Source organism: Bombus pascuorum, chromosome 16 (assembly GCF_905332965.1).
Source record: "Bombus pascuorum chromosome 16, iyBomPasc1.1, whole genome shotgun sequence".
Classification (NCBI taxonomy): Eukaryota; Metazoa; Arthropoda; class Insecta; order Hymenoptera; family Apidae; genus Bombus; species Bombus pascuorum.
Window position 1 is genome coordinate 5,589,009 of NC_083503.1, and position 15,094 is coordinate 5,604,102.

The 15,094-nt window shown below is 36.9% G+C and overlaps 1 protein-coding gene and 1 long non-coding RNA gene across 2 annotated transcripts; both read left to right on the forward strand.

The window, feature by feature from the left end:
* The first annotated feature begins 6,354 nt into the window (after positions 1–6,354).
* LOC132915189 (uncharacterized) lies at positions 6,355–7,158 on the forward strand. The gene is made up of 2 exons (XM_060974918.1): positions 6,355–6,550; positions 6,965–7,158. Exons 1-2 carry the CDS (start codon positions 6,394–6,396, stop codon positions 7,153–7,155), a joined length of 348 nt encoding a protein of 115 aa, XP_060830901.1. The 5' UTR covers positions 6,355–6,393; the 3' UTR covers positions 7,156–7,158.
* A 691-nt stretch (positions 7,159–7,849) lies between these two features.
* Positions 7,850–11,273, forward strand: LOC132915059 (uncharacterized). The gene is made up of 3 exons (XR_009659770.1): positions 7,850–8,004; positions 8,862–9,141; positions 10,924–11,273. It is a non-coding gene; the product is annotated as an uncharacterized LOC132915059 (long non-coding RNA).
* Positions 11,274–15,094: the final 3,821 nt, after the last annotated feature.

Consider the following 15,094-nt stretch of genomic DNA (forward strand, 5'->3'; position numbering starts at 1 on the left):
TGGTAAAACGAAAAAAAAGGAGTTTGGGAGAATAATAATAATAATAATTGACGTAATGTTTACAGAATTGAAAAAAATATCCAATTCAGGTGGTTTGGTGTATAAATCTAGATGGATATTTATTCTAAACCGAACATATCATTTTTTAAAGTCAAATATGTACGTCATTCTTTGTCTTTTATCGCAACAGCAATTTGTAACCTCGCGGTATTTAATCGTACAAAATTATTTCTAATAAGTACGAATTTCATTTATTTATTAAAGCTTTAATCAGAAAGTATCTGTCGCTGCTCATGTTAATTTTCCACCAAGTTGTGATCAATTCACTGGATTTAAACCAAAGATAGTAGTATTTTCTTGCTCTAGTATTACTCGATTAACAGATCTTTTAAAGATTTCGATTATTATGACTATTATTGTTTTAGATTTTGCTCGTTTTAGAATTGTGCAATCTAAGTGCATAAACACGTAATTAACGTAGGAACCAATACAAGACTCTTTCACTCCAAGGAACATAGAACATAGATTCTAGAGCGAAAATGAACACCAACGCAGAAGGCTCTTTGATCGAATATCGCAGATTCTGCTTCAAAGTAATATGTACTTTCGCGAAACATTCCTCGCTAGCCTGTAAGCTTCCATGCATCTCGAAATATTCGTAAATCCCTGCTAGACGAAGCGTGGTGTATGTATTACCCAATACGAAGTGGATTTTCCAATGGCTCTGTTCGGAAACCTTTTATATTCTATGGGAAACACGATAGGAGAACGCCGTTTAGTAACACCTGGCTCGAGCCATTTATCAAAGGGTCGATCACGTTTTCCATTAGAAAAACCGTTTTCCGGTGGAAAAGCTAACCCGCGTAGAATACCGCACTCTTGTCTTTATCCTGACCAGAAAAACTGATTTGTACTTTAAGCGTCAACCAATTTGTTCTTCTTAATCATCGTTGTCGCTTTTCGATCAATTGTCATTCGTTTGTGTTAAGGTTATTGGATGTATGTGAATACGAACAAACGCGTGGATAAATGGTAAGGTAGAAAATATATATTTATTTTGAATATTAAGTTCAGAGTTTGGAATAGAATATGAGGTGGCCCAGATCCGCAAGCTGACAGTGTTACCCTATAACTGAAAAACCCTGAAGCCAACGTTGCATGCGTAACGCTTGTGGTTTGCCTTCGACGCAGTCTTTTGTCTATGCGCTGTCAATGGCTTCAGTGCTTGAGAAAACTAAAGACCAGATGTAGAGTTTTCTTAGAAGTGGCGACCTCTTTGACAGTTTGAAATTCACTATTTTCCATCTATGTCTCACAATCTTCGTTGCTTTTGGCAAATGGCATTATTATTGATTTAGTATATATGGATTTGTTCTCTAATTTTTTTTTTTTTTTTTTACTTCTCGGAATACAGATTTTACTGATGCACAGTGAAAACTAAACTTCTGCTATGTAGAACGTTTGATGGTCACGTGATAACATACCTTTATATACAACGTTTGCATGTTTTAGATGGTTGTGAGATTAATTTCATTTAAAAGAAAATAGAGATGGAAAGTTTTGCACTTAATCACTTAGTAGATGAACATTATTTTGTAAATATCGTTATATACGCACTAGCAATATTTATCCCGGTATATCTATATTCTATCAGAACCAAATTTTTTAACGCTTTAAATTCTCAAAAATTTTTGGTACAAGAACAGATTAGAAATAAGGTCTGCCAACTGAAAAACCAAATATCAACACAAAACCAATCAGAGTTCCTTCAGTGTAAATATTGCTTCGTCAATAGATTAAATATCTTTTCTTTTAATAGGCTGTAATTTAGATACAAAATTGATCAATCAATGTACAGTAACAAAATTTATGTATTTATCTTCGTAAAATTGCTTTACCGCTTTAGAATCTGTGTCTTCCGGTTATTTAGTTCTTAAGCCTTCTTCTAAAGTGATAGAAAACTGGTCAAAATAACTTGTGCCAGATGTTTTCTTTTCGCGATTGCTGACAAAACAAACAACTATTTTTTCTAATTTTAGCTTTAATTTTAGAACATATGAATTTGCATGGAAGTCCACAATCTAATAATGACTATTATCAAATATGTTGATATTTCCAATTTCCAAAGAAATTCGATTGTACGACTCAGAGCCTGATAGGCCTAATTTAAATTCGTCAGGCGTGAAGACAAATCTTAATGTGGAAGGATGCCCTTATTGTTAAACGGTCTGGTCTTTTGTGAGCAAATCGGACTCGCAGACAGGCGGATAAACGCGTGGTACGAGCAAAGAGAGGAGGAAATCTTGTGTAGATAGCCGACAGATGAATTGCGATAATAAGGCGGAATTGGCTGGATCGTTTGTCCCTTCCATCTTCCAGCGAGACGCCGCGATTTTGATTAATTATTAGCCACCTTTGTGGTTTAATATCGTCGTGTACCTTGTTTACAATAATTGCGTTCATTCTAATGCTATTCATTCATTAAACACGCGAATTACAAGGTCTCAGTCTCGCGAATAGTTGTTCTACCGTGCTTTTTGTCGTTCTTGAAAGGCGGCTCGTTAGGTTACATTTTCAACTGAGGAAATTCGAAATAGTTCGAAATATACAAGACACATCGTCGATTTTTCTTTCGTTCATGCGTTCGCGCTTTGATGTGACGCCAACCACATGAGAGACCAGGCCGCGCTTCGCAACCGATGGGGTGATGACGGAAATAAAGGTCTGGCGGCACTCGGCGACAATGTATGTCGCCGAAGCGAAATGCCTAATGAACCCTCAATATCCCTACGGTCCTTTCGTCGAATGTTCGAGAACGCCTAACAAACGCGTGGATAGTGGGAATATTGAGGGATGACAAAGAAAAAGAATCAGATTCAGCAGAAAGTCAAGTTGTAAGAGCCTCAGTTTTGAAAAGTCACGCTTAGAGTTCAGAAGTAAATTGTAGCCAGCGAAAAACATGTGTTAAGAAATAAATTCTCTTTTTTTATTTCTTATTTTTATCTATTATTTACATCTATGATTCCCCTTTTTTATTTTACATTGACATCGTCGTATACATAGATTTAGTACGTGATCTCCGGGAGGATTATCCGGGATAAGTTGGAAAAGGGGATGACGTGATAATGTAAGAAAAGGTCGAATGTCGCGAGGGTGTAGAGTCACCGGGTGTCTGTGCGGAGGGAGGAAGAAAGGGATGGTACCCACGTCAGACCCGTGGCTTGAAAGGGGCAGTCGTGTATCGCGTTAACGCGCGGCTAGCAGTTTCACGCGATCCGCGAGCCGTGTTGTACTCATTAGATGCGCGCGCAGCTTCGCCTGACTTCACTCCCTTTGCAACTGTCTCGTTCAACTTCATGCCTCAACGATGCGACACGACTGGTCGTGGTCTTCCTCGACCACCGTTAACCTCATCGTAACGCGAGTAAAATTTATTGCCCGTCGTACTAAACTCTACAACATGAGTGATAGTTGCGTCTACACGTCGCGTGTTACCGCGTGACGCATCATGAGACACGATTTTCATGCGAATGTTGTCGCAGTGTGTCATCGATCAGGGAAGGTTTGAATCGGTGCAATCGTTTGATCGGTAACATTCGAAATAATATATGGTGGAGCATCGTCGAAACTCTCGCTCTTTCTCTCTCTCTCCCTCTCGCTCGCGTTTCGATTCAACTAACTCATTGATTTTCCACTTTTTTCTCTCTCTGTGAGACAGAGATCAGTGTGCGGATCATCGATGCAGCGATTGAAGTTCGATTGCTCGTGCCGATGAAGGCCATTCGAGAATGGAATTGTCACGAGAGCACGTGACTGTTTGAAATTTGGGTGGTGATTGTCGTACTAATGCCGGTGAGCGTGGCATCCATCATCGTCGTTTTCGGTCTTAATAAGTGGCTTAACTTGCGCGTGACTTCCGTACTCTCGCGAGTCGAGTCGAATCGAATCGAGAGTCGATTGTGTTTCGAGTTGAATCGCGTTCGGACAATTCCTAATCGGTTTTGTCTCTCACGAATGATGAAGAGAGAGAAGAAAAGAAAATCTAATCGTTTTTCTCGACACGTTGTCTTTTTCGGATTCTCGCTATTCGAGGCTCGAGGAATCTCTTTGTCCGAAGTGAACTGTGACAAAGTTAAATTGCGATAGCCGGCGGTGGCTGCGTGTGCGTGTGTGAGATCAGAATTCAGGAGAATTCAGGGAATGGGCCACAAGCGCAGCGAAACTGCCAAGTACAGTCGGCTGCTGTGCAACTAAGTGCATCAGCTGGTCATCGAGGTTGTCGAACAAACTTAATTTGCGTCGTCATCACTCGTAAGTGAAAAAAGCTTTTGTTTATATTTTCTGAATGTTTTCCTGGATTTATTACGTCGCGTTTGTGTTCGTGGTGTTTATGTCGTTGTTTCTTTGTTATTGTTAGAGGTCGAACTATTTTGCGTGATATGAAATGTGATCAGAAGGTTAAGTATTCAGTGTGGAATAGTACGACATAGCACTATGATTAATTTTTAATTGTTGGTATTGCTGCACAGTTTCATGAGTTATTTTAATTATATATACATATACATATGTATATGTCAGAGATGAAAAGACACCGGGCCTTCCCTCTAGAATTCTTTGGAAAATCCCCAATACTTTAATCTTTAAAAGTTAACCCGATTATAATTGTTCAAGATTTGCGATAATGAGCTTGGTCTCGAGGCGATAACCAGTCGCCGAACGTAGCCGCGGTCACGGGATGAACGTTTTACCTAACAGAGGTATAGAGTTGCATAGCTGTCTCTAAAATGAAATAGTTGTACCGACTCCTAACGGTAAAAATTCCGACGGTCTCTGCCCCGTGGCTCGCCACACACAGACCCTATTCTTCGGATAAGATGATCGCCAGATGTCGATGCATCATTCACAGTATGTTCAGCTAGCCGGAGGACCCGCTATAAATCTTAAGATTTAGTTAACTAAGGTCCTTCAAATTGACAAACAGTCTTTATCCTAACAGTCCGTCAATCTGTCGATTACTACGGGAAGATACGGGAGACCTGCTTTCCTCACGTACGACGCTTCCCGCTAGTAACTTTGTCTCAAGGACGGCTAGCATTCTTTTCTAACCACCAAAATAGAAATTAACCAATTAACAGCAACGTCCATTTCCCTCTCTTTCCGAATGGAGACTTTCCTCGACGAATCCGATGATCTCCTTAGACACACCCCATCATAGGTTTCCTCTGCAGCATCAACGGGACGGATAATGCATTCTCTCGTGCGATCTCATTAGCGAAAAAACAACGCCTTTTACGATCAGTGGATACTTCACGTTTTTAATCACGAGTCCGACTTAGACTTTGGAAGAAAGTATATTTGTTATCCCGTTGACCGCGGATTCGTTATCGAACCTAAGATCACTGTCATTAGTGTATAATCACCGCGATTAGTTGTCGATTCTGTAATACTCACACTTGTGCTAATCAACATTACCCCGATGGTATAACAACGATGGCCAAATCCATTGAAGATTTATTACACGCCCCTACCCTTAATCATAACCTCAACTCGACATATATAATAAAATATTGAAAATATATGCAATATACCCAATTAAACTCTCTTATAAGTAATAACGAACTTGTGAAAATGAAGAAGATCTAGAAAATTATTAGCAAATTAATAACATTTTTATAATTTATTGTTTCACTTTAAAGCTTCGACAATAACAAATTTGACATTATAATAAAAATCTTCGAGTCGGTACGAAAAAATTCAATACTGTTCTCGTCTACGTTCTCCTCTACGTTTTTCAATCATTGTTCTGGTTAATTTGGTATTTGTTTTATTAGATTATCCATCTATTGCTATTTAATTCCATGCATATTCTATTTCAGATAATTTCACGAATCACATTCATTTTTGATAAATTTGTGGACTATTTAATTCACCAAAAAAATTTTTAACGTCCTTTTTGAATCAAATATTTATCAAGAGTCAATTAATTTTTTCTTTAACTCTAACAAATAGTTTTTGATCATTTTCGCTACTTGTTTAGATCGTCTTCTTCCATAAATATAAAATTTTGACTATTAATTGTTTACCTTATAATCTGGGATAATTATTATGTTTCATATAATCAGTAGTAGGTGCTTTAATATTGGTGTATATAATACCATTAATGGGAGTGTTCGTATTTTAACTGGTATTTACTTCCGAGAATGATAGAGAAGTTCAATATATGTTGTTTCGTGTATTTGCAATATATCTTAGCTTTTTGTATGAAAATTAACCAATGTAGCAATCAATTGGAATCGAAATGTCTTTATGTCTGTTTTAGATGAAGACTTCAAGTCATCCAGACAATCGGGATGTTATCGGAGGCCGAGTTTGCCACGTCGTCTAGGGGTAAAAATGGGAACACGAGCGATCTACAGCAACCTCGTGCAGAAAGACATCGCCCTTACCGACCACATGGAGTCGCTATCATTAAAATCAGACACGGAATCTTCGATTCAGTCATTGTCCGCACGATCAACGGAATCTCCTCTACCGGAAGCATACGTGCTCAGTTAGTAACATTTCTACTTCCACTAGATTTTGCAAATACTAACAATTATCACTCGAACATATATTTAAACGTATACAATTAACAAATTTTTAATACAGCGCCATGTTATCGATGCATGTTGTATCATCATCGTACTAGTTTTTATTCTTATATTTAAAGTACAAATGCCATATAACTCATTTGAAATTGCATTTCTTAAAATCAATCGCGCTATGTAATTCACTAAATCGGATAACATATTCAACATAAGATATTTTATCTTCTTAATCCTATACCTCAAGAAATTAAGGAATTCTGCAAACATATTAATTTCAATATAAAAATATCTCTTCGAACAAGATGCATTTCATCATCATCATGCAAGGATCATATGATTTGTAAATTTAAATTTTGTATGATTTCTATTTCCAACAGACGCTGACATCCGTACAGATGACGAGACGTTCCGTGTGCCGGAGGACGAGTCGATGTCCGCTTCCTTAGCAGCGCGTCTTGAAGAGTTATCTTTTGCCGAGGAACGAATCCTGCTCGTCAGCAAGTTAATCGTCATTAAGTTGGATTGGGGACACGGTGGCAGCATAGGGTTTACATGTGACAGAGGATAACGATGCTGGTGTCGCGTAATTTTAAGTGATAACCGAAAGATTCAGTAGAAAACTGCCTTTATTGGTCAGAGTTATGTTTTTATTACAAAAAGATCACAAGAAGAACTGTCGCAGACCCATCTCGTACCATCAAGGAGGAAAGCACGGTGTGGGTGTGCCTTTTTAAACTAAGAACACGAATTCGTCGTTCATACTTTTCGATAGGAAAGTGAGGGTAACGATCCGCGATGACCATTGGTTAATAAATGAAACTATGAAAACAAAGAAATCCAGATGTGGCTCATGGACATCCTTGTTCATGCGAAAAGCCTGCTATTTCGCTAGGCATCCGCTTTCTCCGTAATTGGTAAGAGCGTGCAAAAAAACATAAGGACCATCCGTAAACCGAAAATACTTATGTGAATGGAAATGAAACTAAACAGATTCGGTTTATGGTATTTCCTTAGGTTTGTTGCGGGTCAGTGTAACAATGTGTAGGTCTTGGCGGTCAGACCGTGAGGAACCTCGCAAGGACCATCGCGTTTGGCATAACACGTGGCAACCAGAACTCGATCCGTAACACTGGCGTCTATATCCAAGCGGTGTCGGTAGGAGGATCGGCCGATATGGCCAGAAACGTGAACAAAAGTAAGCTTGACGCGCCATTCTTTACCGGGGCTGCATTAATTCGGAGAAATTTATTGGCCGCAGGCAATCGCATCGTAGCGATAAACGGGCAGAATTTATTGCATTTGCGGTATGAAGATGCTTTGAAAATGCTGCAGTGCTGGTCCTCTCTCAAGCTACTTCCCGTAAAAACGCGACCTCCAGGAAGAATCTCGAACAACCTGCGGAAAATAACTATTTGAAGTGAGTATAAAGATGTTCCTTTCCTTGAATCCTAGTATCTTTCCTAGTTGTTTTTTAATTAAACTTAACTTTAATATTAGCTAAGTGAGCGAGCAATTGCTTCTGAAATGAAAATAAGTTTTCTTGTTTCCGCTGAAGAACTTTCAGTCAAAGAGGTTGATTCTTTCATTGCGACTGGGTGATGTAGAACTGTATATTGTGAATGAATCAAGTGAAGTAATCAAGTGAAACATCCCAATACTCTGTTTCGTTATGCACTTAATTTTAACGAGAATGGAAGCAAAATTTTGGGTCTGTACTTAATAGTTTTAAACATACACGGGATATTACAAACGGAGTGTTGATTATACTTGGTATGTAGGTTATCCTTGAAATTTGAAATTCTCTAGATGTCATGCTCCAAACTCTGGAAAATTATTACAGCATATGATATAACAGAGAATGTAATGCTGTACGCGTTGGAATTTATCAACCGACAACATTTTGTCTTTTGTGGAAAATATGAACGAGGATAGTCGGGAAAATTAAAAAAGAAATTAAACGTATTATTTTGTACAAACAGAAACTGAAAATGGTAAAGTTTTACAAAGTATACTTATTTATCGTTATATTCATATAATGAAATACATAATAATGATGCAAATGTGTATATATTTGAAAAATATGTATTAAGACAAATATTAATCAATTATTTATCTTTTAATAGGTATATATTGATATAAGAGTTGATTAAATTAGTAAGTTGGAGATGGCGAGAAACTCAATGTATACGATATAATGGCTTTCAGTGTCTGATTGAAAAGTGTGATTATTGATCTTCCAAGCAAACTTTATAAGTACGTTTTCATCGATTTCAGTGACATCAGATTCGACGTGTCCTCGGAAGCAGATACGTCGAGCATGACAAACAAATGGCTCGTTCAAAGGATCACCGACATTGCATCTGTTCAAAACACCTCGAGTGCGTACAGCAGTGGCGTATCGAGTGCAATGGGTAATCACAATGCAAACAGCCTATACATGGCCGATCTTGTCGATAATGGTGCACTTAAGCCCGCAGGTATGCTGCTCAGTATAGAGGACTTCGACGTCAGCAGGACGATTCGCAAAGTTTTTATTTAATCGTCGATAAAGCAAGTTAGTACTTACTCTATAAACCCATTTTTATTTAACACGTATGCTACTTTTGTTACTGTGCACTTAATGGGTACTTAATCGCAACGAAACAATTTATATGCATATTGATTTTCGTACGTTGTTCAGATACGTGCTATGCCAATAGTTTTAGTTGAGAATACTATTAAAATAACAAATTATATATTATTACATATTACATAATACAGTGTAAAATGTAACTTATGAAACTCTTGCCTTCTAAATTATAAAAGATGAAGAATTGTAAAATAGAGGATAAATAAATACTTTCGAGACCAATTTATTTTTACATATTGTTACATAAATTCGTAAACATATATTTTAAATGTATAATTTATTATCTACAAGAAAAAAACATTATTTATTATGTATATCTGTAATCAATACTTCATCGATGTAACATAAAAATGCCATTCGAATTAAAATAGAGGGATTGAAATTTTCCAAAAGAAATATTAAATACTAAACAGTATTTAATTTCCTTTTACGTAGTCTTGCATACTGAAAATTTAAAAGGAATTTGTAATTTTCTTCAATCGTTCGCTTGGTCTTTAAATTTCGATTCTCAAACCAAGCTAGTGGGCGCTTATACTTGCAAAATCGTATAGCAAACACCATTAAGGCCATTACGTCCATTATGTAGAACGTGGCTGCATCCACCACGTAACTTAATCGAATTGTTTTTATCCATTTAACGGACGAAAGCCGTGCCCACAGTTCGAGGCGGCACTATTTGCTGCTTTTTTTCTATTTGCGCCTTTAATACGAACCATCACGTCAGTTCTGTCCTTTAGTTATCAAAGGAAACCCGAAGTTCATATTAGGCAGTAGTCTTTTATCAATAAAATTGTAATAATTTGCAACTTTGTTCAGTTTACTCCACGTGGCTCATCGAATACATTTTAATTCAATTTTTGAAGATTATCTACAACATGAAGTTCAATTTCATCCGTTCAAATTTCTGAATGCTTTAAATAAAAAGAATGTTTCGATAAGCAGAATATCTTACGAAGATATATGTCATACAAATTTAATTTTGAATCTACATCTGATCTATACATTTAAACTTGATGTTTTCTACGTACAAACAAAAATTAAAATGTAATGCCGAAAAGAAGAATGTATTTTATAAAAGGATGAGAATAATTAACAGATATATAAATCTACTGACATATCGACGATGAAAAAGCTTTCTTCCTAAAAGTGAACGCAGTATCTGGCTAGCTCTGTCACATCCGGGTTTGAGATCGATTTTAGAATTTCGCCTGTCGTCTTGTGAGGGTCTTCTTTCATTCAATAGGAAACTTAAACTTGGCAGCATTAGTGAATCACTGTTATTGACTTCGCGGTAGAGAGAGAGGAGGGGTAGAGGATGCTCTGTCATTTATAGGGAATCACCTTTAGTATCCCTCGGACGGTCTAACGCCGTATTTAGTCACGCGTTTCCGTACTCCAAAATTTCTGTCTAAATATTTTATATTTTGTTTGTGCTTCGACCAATCTCTATCACGTGCAAATGCGAATCCCACGAATCATTTCCATAAACTGTCTTTTGTTCCCAAACTGACACGTCGTCTCTGTATTATAGTATATACCAAGTGAACAATTGACCTTAACTTTGATAAGTTTGGCAAATTCTGCGACGAAATCAAAGCTTCAGACTGACAGAAGTGAACATACACGTCAGTGATGAACGATAGAGCCGAGCGTCATTGACATTTACCAGTGTCTTGCACACCAACGTTCGATCAATCGTTGTTCCAGGTACAGAATCTATTAGCAGTACACCGCCAGTCCCACCGAGACGGAAGAAGCGCAAAGCGAAGCTCGCCGCGATTGCAAAATCTCCGAAAGGAACGTCACCGACTCGTCTCAGAAAACCAAACAAAAAGCGTTCGGCGCCACTGCCTCCGCCGCGAGCAGTCCGAAAGTTCAAATCTCACGTCGCCAAAGATCAGGGAGAAGAAAGGACGTCGAACTCGCATACAGTAGACGATGCGGAAGAAACGCTAAATAGTCTAAGTTCGAATGAGACGGGGGAAACTTCTCAGCCGTGGTCTTTGCAGCTCGAGGATGCTGACTCGATACGGATCGAGAAAGCCAGTAAAGATGAAAACGACAGGTGCGGTTCAAGCAGTGAGACAAAGTCGCCCGTCCGTTGTATTCGAGATTTTCGCTAGGAAAGAAATCAACAAGTACCCGCCGCTGTTCTTCATTTTGCACGATTTTCAACAATTTTGTGTGAAGACGATTTCAATGATGAGCCTTCTGTGAATTTCGACAGCTCCTTTCACGATTCCTTTCGCAACTCCCTTTGCAATTCCTTTCGCGAATTCTTCGCGAAATCGTTAGACGACGAGGAGAGTGACTTGTGTTTCCGCGTGACCACCACGAACCTTCCATTCGAGAAATATTTGGACACATGGACCACTAAGTTTATCGATCGTTTAGTCGAGAATTTCGACGTACCGAGTCGTTTTATTTTCGAAGATTACGTCGATAGAAGTAACAATAGTGGTAATTCCAAACGATAGTGGTAATTCCAATGATTCGACCGGTGCTTCGATCGGGCACGATTCGCAAGACGAGTCCCTTTGTTCAGGGAAAAACTAATAGTCGCGGACATCAGCGAAGCGGAGTCGAGTTTAATCAAGTTGAAAGGGGAATGCTGTTCTGTGTTGGGTGACACGAGGACAACGGTTTTGCGCGGGCTTCAAATAACTGCACTGCTTTAAATAACGTGAAAGATAATAGAAAATATCACGATGAAAAGGATTTGACGAGTGAAGCTTCTGAAAATGAAAACAACAATGTAAAACGCAAAGAAATCATTTCTGTCGGTACTAATGCGACTGCGAATAACTTTAATTGGAAATTGGAGTTAATAAGAAATGAGGTAAACGTCAATTTTGTTCAGGAACATTCGATAATTGCTAGAGACAAACATCTAAGGATTGAAATTAATGAAGAACAATCGACAATAAACGAGACAAAAGTATTTGATCAACAAATAACAAAAAGCAAAGTAGAGAATAACGGTTTGAAAAAACATTTATTATCAAATAGAACAGAGACTGATATTAGGGAGGAACTTTTTAACTCTTGAATTGAAACGATGTTTATTTTCTTATTCAAAGAGATATTTTGACGCAGCATCTAAATAATTAACAAATATATTTCGAAAAAATGTGGTAAATAAAATAATGGAAATGTATTTTTTCACGATATAGATTATTTTACTTAAATTTAATAAAATAATTGCGTAAATGCATAATCACTCCACTATCATTTCATTATTTCTTTTATATTTAGTCAATATTACGTATGTATACTTCAATTCATTTGCATATATTTCAGTTTATTTAATAACGGGTGCTAAAAAATAACAGTGGTCTCGTGCAGGTATATTACGATGGCGAATGTTCCGATTACCTGTACTGACTTGTTGTAAATTATTGCAAAATCAAAGTTATGAACCAGTTTTACTGCATAAAATATAAAATATAATATAAATATTTGATAATTCAACAACTTTATTTAAACTATTGTAGTAATTAATAACCTGATGATATTTTTGATCTATATGACATTGGTAATGATGAACAGCTAATGGAAGACATAATTGAAAACAGAATAACAAGGAATCGCTTGTTACCTGATGCTATTTCCACTGCGTATTCTTTACTATAAGTCGAACAAAAATGCGACTTCACGATAGTAGATAACGACACGTCTCTTTCACTGTACTGTAAGGATATTCGATATGTCGCTCCTCAACATACTATTACTTTTACTAACTTCACCCTACTATTGAAACTGGATAATGTTATGCATGAATGATTCTATTAATATATATATGTCCAAAACCACACAAGAAATAGCTTTGAGTGGTCTTTGATTGTGGAAGGTCGACAGGAATTGACTTTTTATGACTGATTGCTTCCATCGCTTGCATTTTAATGACATTTGCATGATGTATAACTTTTTATTCGTCAAGATGAAGAGAGAAATATTTGCATTACAAATTCCATTTCTGACAAATACGGAAGATTTATTGTGGTGAAGTTGAAAAATGCTAAGAGCCAATGTAAAAAGTTTTCATATAGCACATAACCTTAACAAAACTATGGTATAACATCGTTTATTATGAAAGTTTTATCAAATGAAAATTATATACATATTCCTGTAAACCCTCAAAATAATTTAAAAAAAATTATTCGCTACCTGTTATGAAGATATTAATAAATATCTGGCTAATGGTAAAAATATATGTGCAATATATTTTTGTCGAGTTAGCGCTTTATAGGATAAAATGTACATAAATATTTAAAAAAATAATCTGCATCAAAGCGTAAAAGAAATGGGTTTAAAGACAATTTCATCCTGATGCAAGGTAATTATCTAAAGCCTAATGATACACGATATACAACGCTCTATAGGAATCCAAGTGCGATAATCTTATATCGTGTTTAGAAACGCTCATAAACAGCTCCGCAATATAAACATCATTGAAAATATATAGGACCACTTGGAACAAAAAATATCAAGTCACCATATTTCACCAATAAACTATTTAAAGAAGGCTTTTTTAGGAGAATGGAAAAATATATCAAGTAGAATAATCATAAATTTTTTACATTCAACGCCACGAGAGTTTCAGGCAATAATATTAGATTGCCCGAAAAGTTTCTTTCGTTTCATAAGGTGATAATAGATGAACAACAATTTCTGTTTTATATTATTTTATTGAATTAGGTGTGGTCCATTTAGTTCTATTTCTATTATTATATTCGTGCACAATTCAACTAACTAATATAAAACAAGAAACATTGTGCGCCTATTATTTCCTTGTAAAAGGAAAGAAACTTTTCGGACAACCTAATAGAATCAGAAGGAAACTTCACTAATAAGAAAATACCGCGAACAGTCAGTATTAGACCGTTCGCGGAAAACGTAATCGCGGAGTAGGCGCGTCAACGGGAGTCGTAAATTCCCATTACAATTATGTAATCGACGCCACGAACTGATCGATCTCCTATTTCGGTTAGAATAATAGAGGTGATTGAATTAGTATAACACTGGGCTAACAGGTTATAATATAAACTTTATTCCAACAACTTGTCTCGCGGAGAATATAAATAAATAAAAATATAATTTACGAGGTCGAATTGTAATGTCGTTTACGTAATGGTTAGAACTGTTCGACTCGAATAGTTATTAGCAAGACCACGATGTTAATCGTAGTAGGAGTGACTTGCAAGTAGTGAGTTGCGGTGTTGCAAGAGGTATAAATTGCAAATCAGATCTGAAGCGAGAGATGGGTTCAGCGATTCAGCGACTAGGCGACTAGTACACAGATGTTGGGTGTGTCTAGCGCACGGGACCATAGGATTTGTTGATGGGAATTTTGACTAGGAAAGTGATGGCAATAGTCATTGCTTCTGATTGGATAAGAACAAAGTTAGTAGGCAAGGAAGGGTTTTAGCCGCTCACGAGAGAAAGTTTCTAGCGGGAGGCACCGAACGCGAGACAAACCAAATTTCCCGTATCTTCCCGTAGTGGACAATAAATTTAAGGAACACTTGAAATAAAAGCTATTTATTTAGTCTGAAGGACCTTAAATACGAAAATGCCAAGATTTATGGTGGGTCCTTAAGACTATTGAGGGTAATGTAATAAGGTTGTGTAGACATCAGGCTGCCATCTTGCCCGCGGTGTTGGGCCTGGTTTGTGTAGCGAATCATCAAACGTAGCAGTCAGATTACGATTTTGTTAAAACTTTGGAGGTTTGAAGAACTGCGCAAAACGTTAAACACATACTGTCTTTGATCTACGCTAACTGAAGTTTATAAAGAAAAACTACCCTCTAAAGTTCAAGCTCTAGAAGGCTATCACGAAAACAATTGAAAATAGACAAAAGTTTGTTAATAAAAAT

Coding starts and splice junctions, on each gene's coding strand:
- LOC132915189 (XM_060974918.1), top strand. CDS start 6,394: ATGGGAACACGAGCGATCTACAGCAACCTCGTGCAGAAAGACATCGCC. Junction 6,551..6,964: donor ACCGGAAGCATACGTGCTCA/GTTAGTAACATT, acceptor TATTTCCAACAG/ACGCTGACATCCGTACAGAT.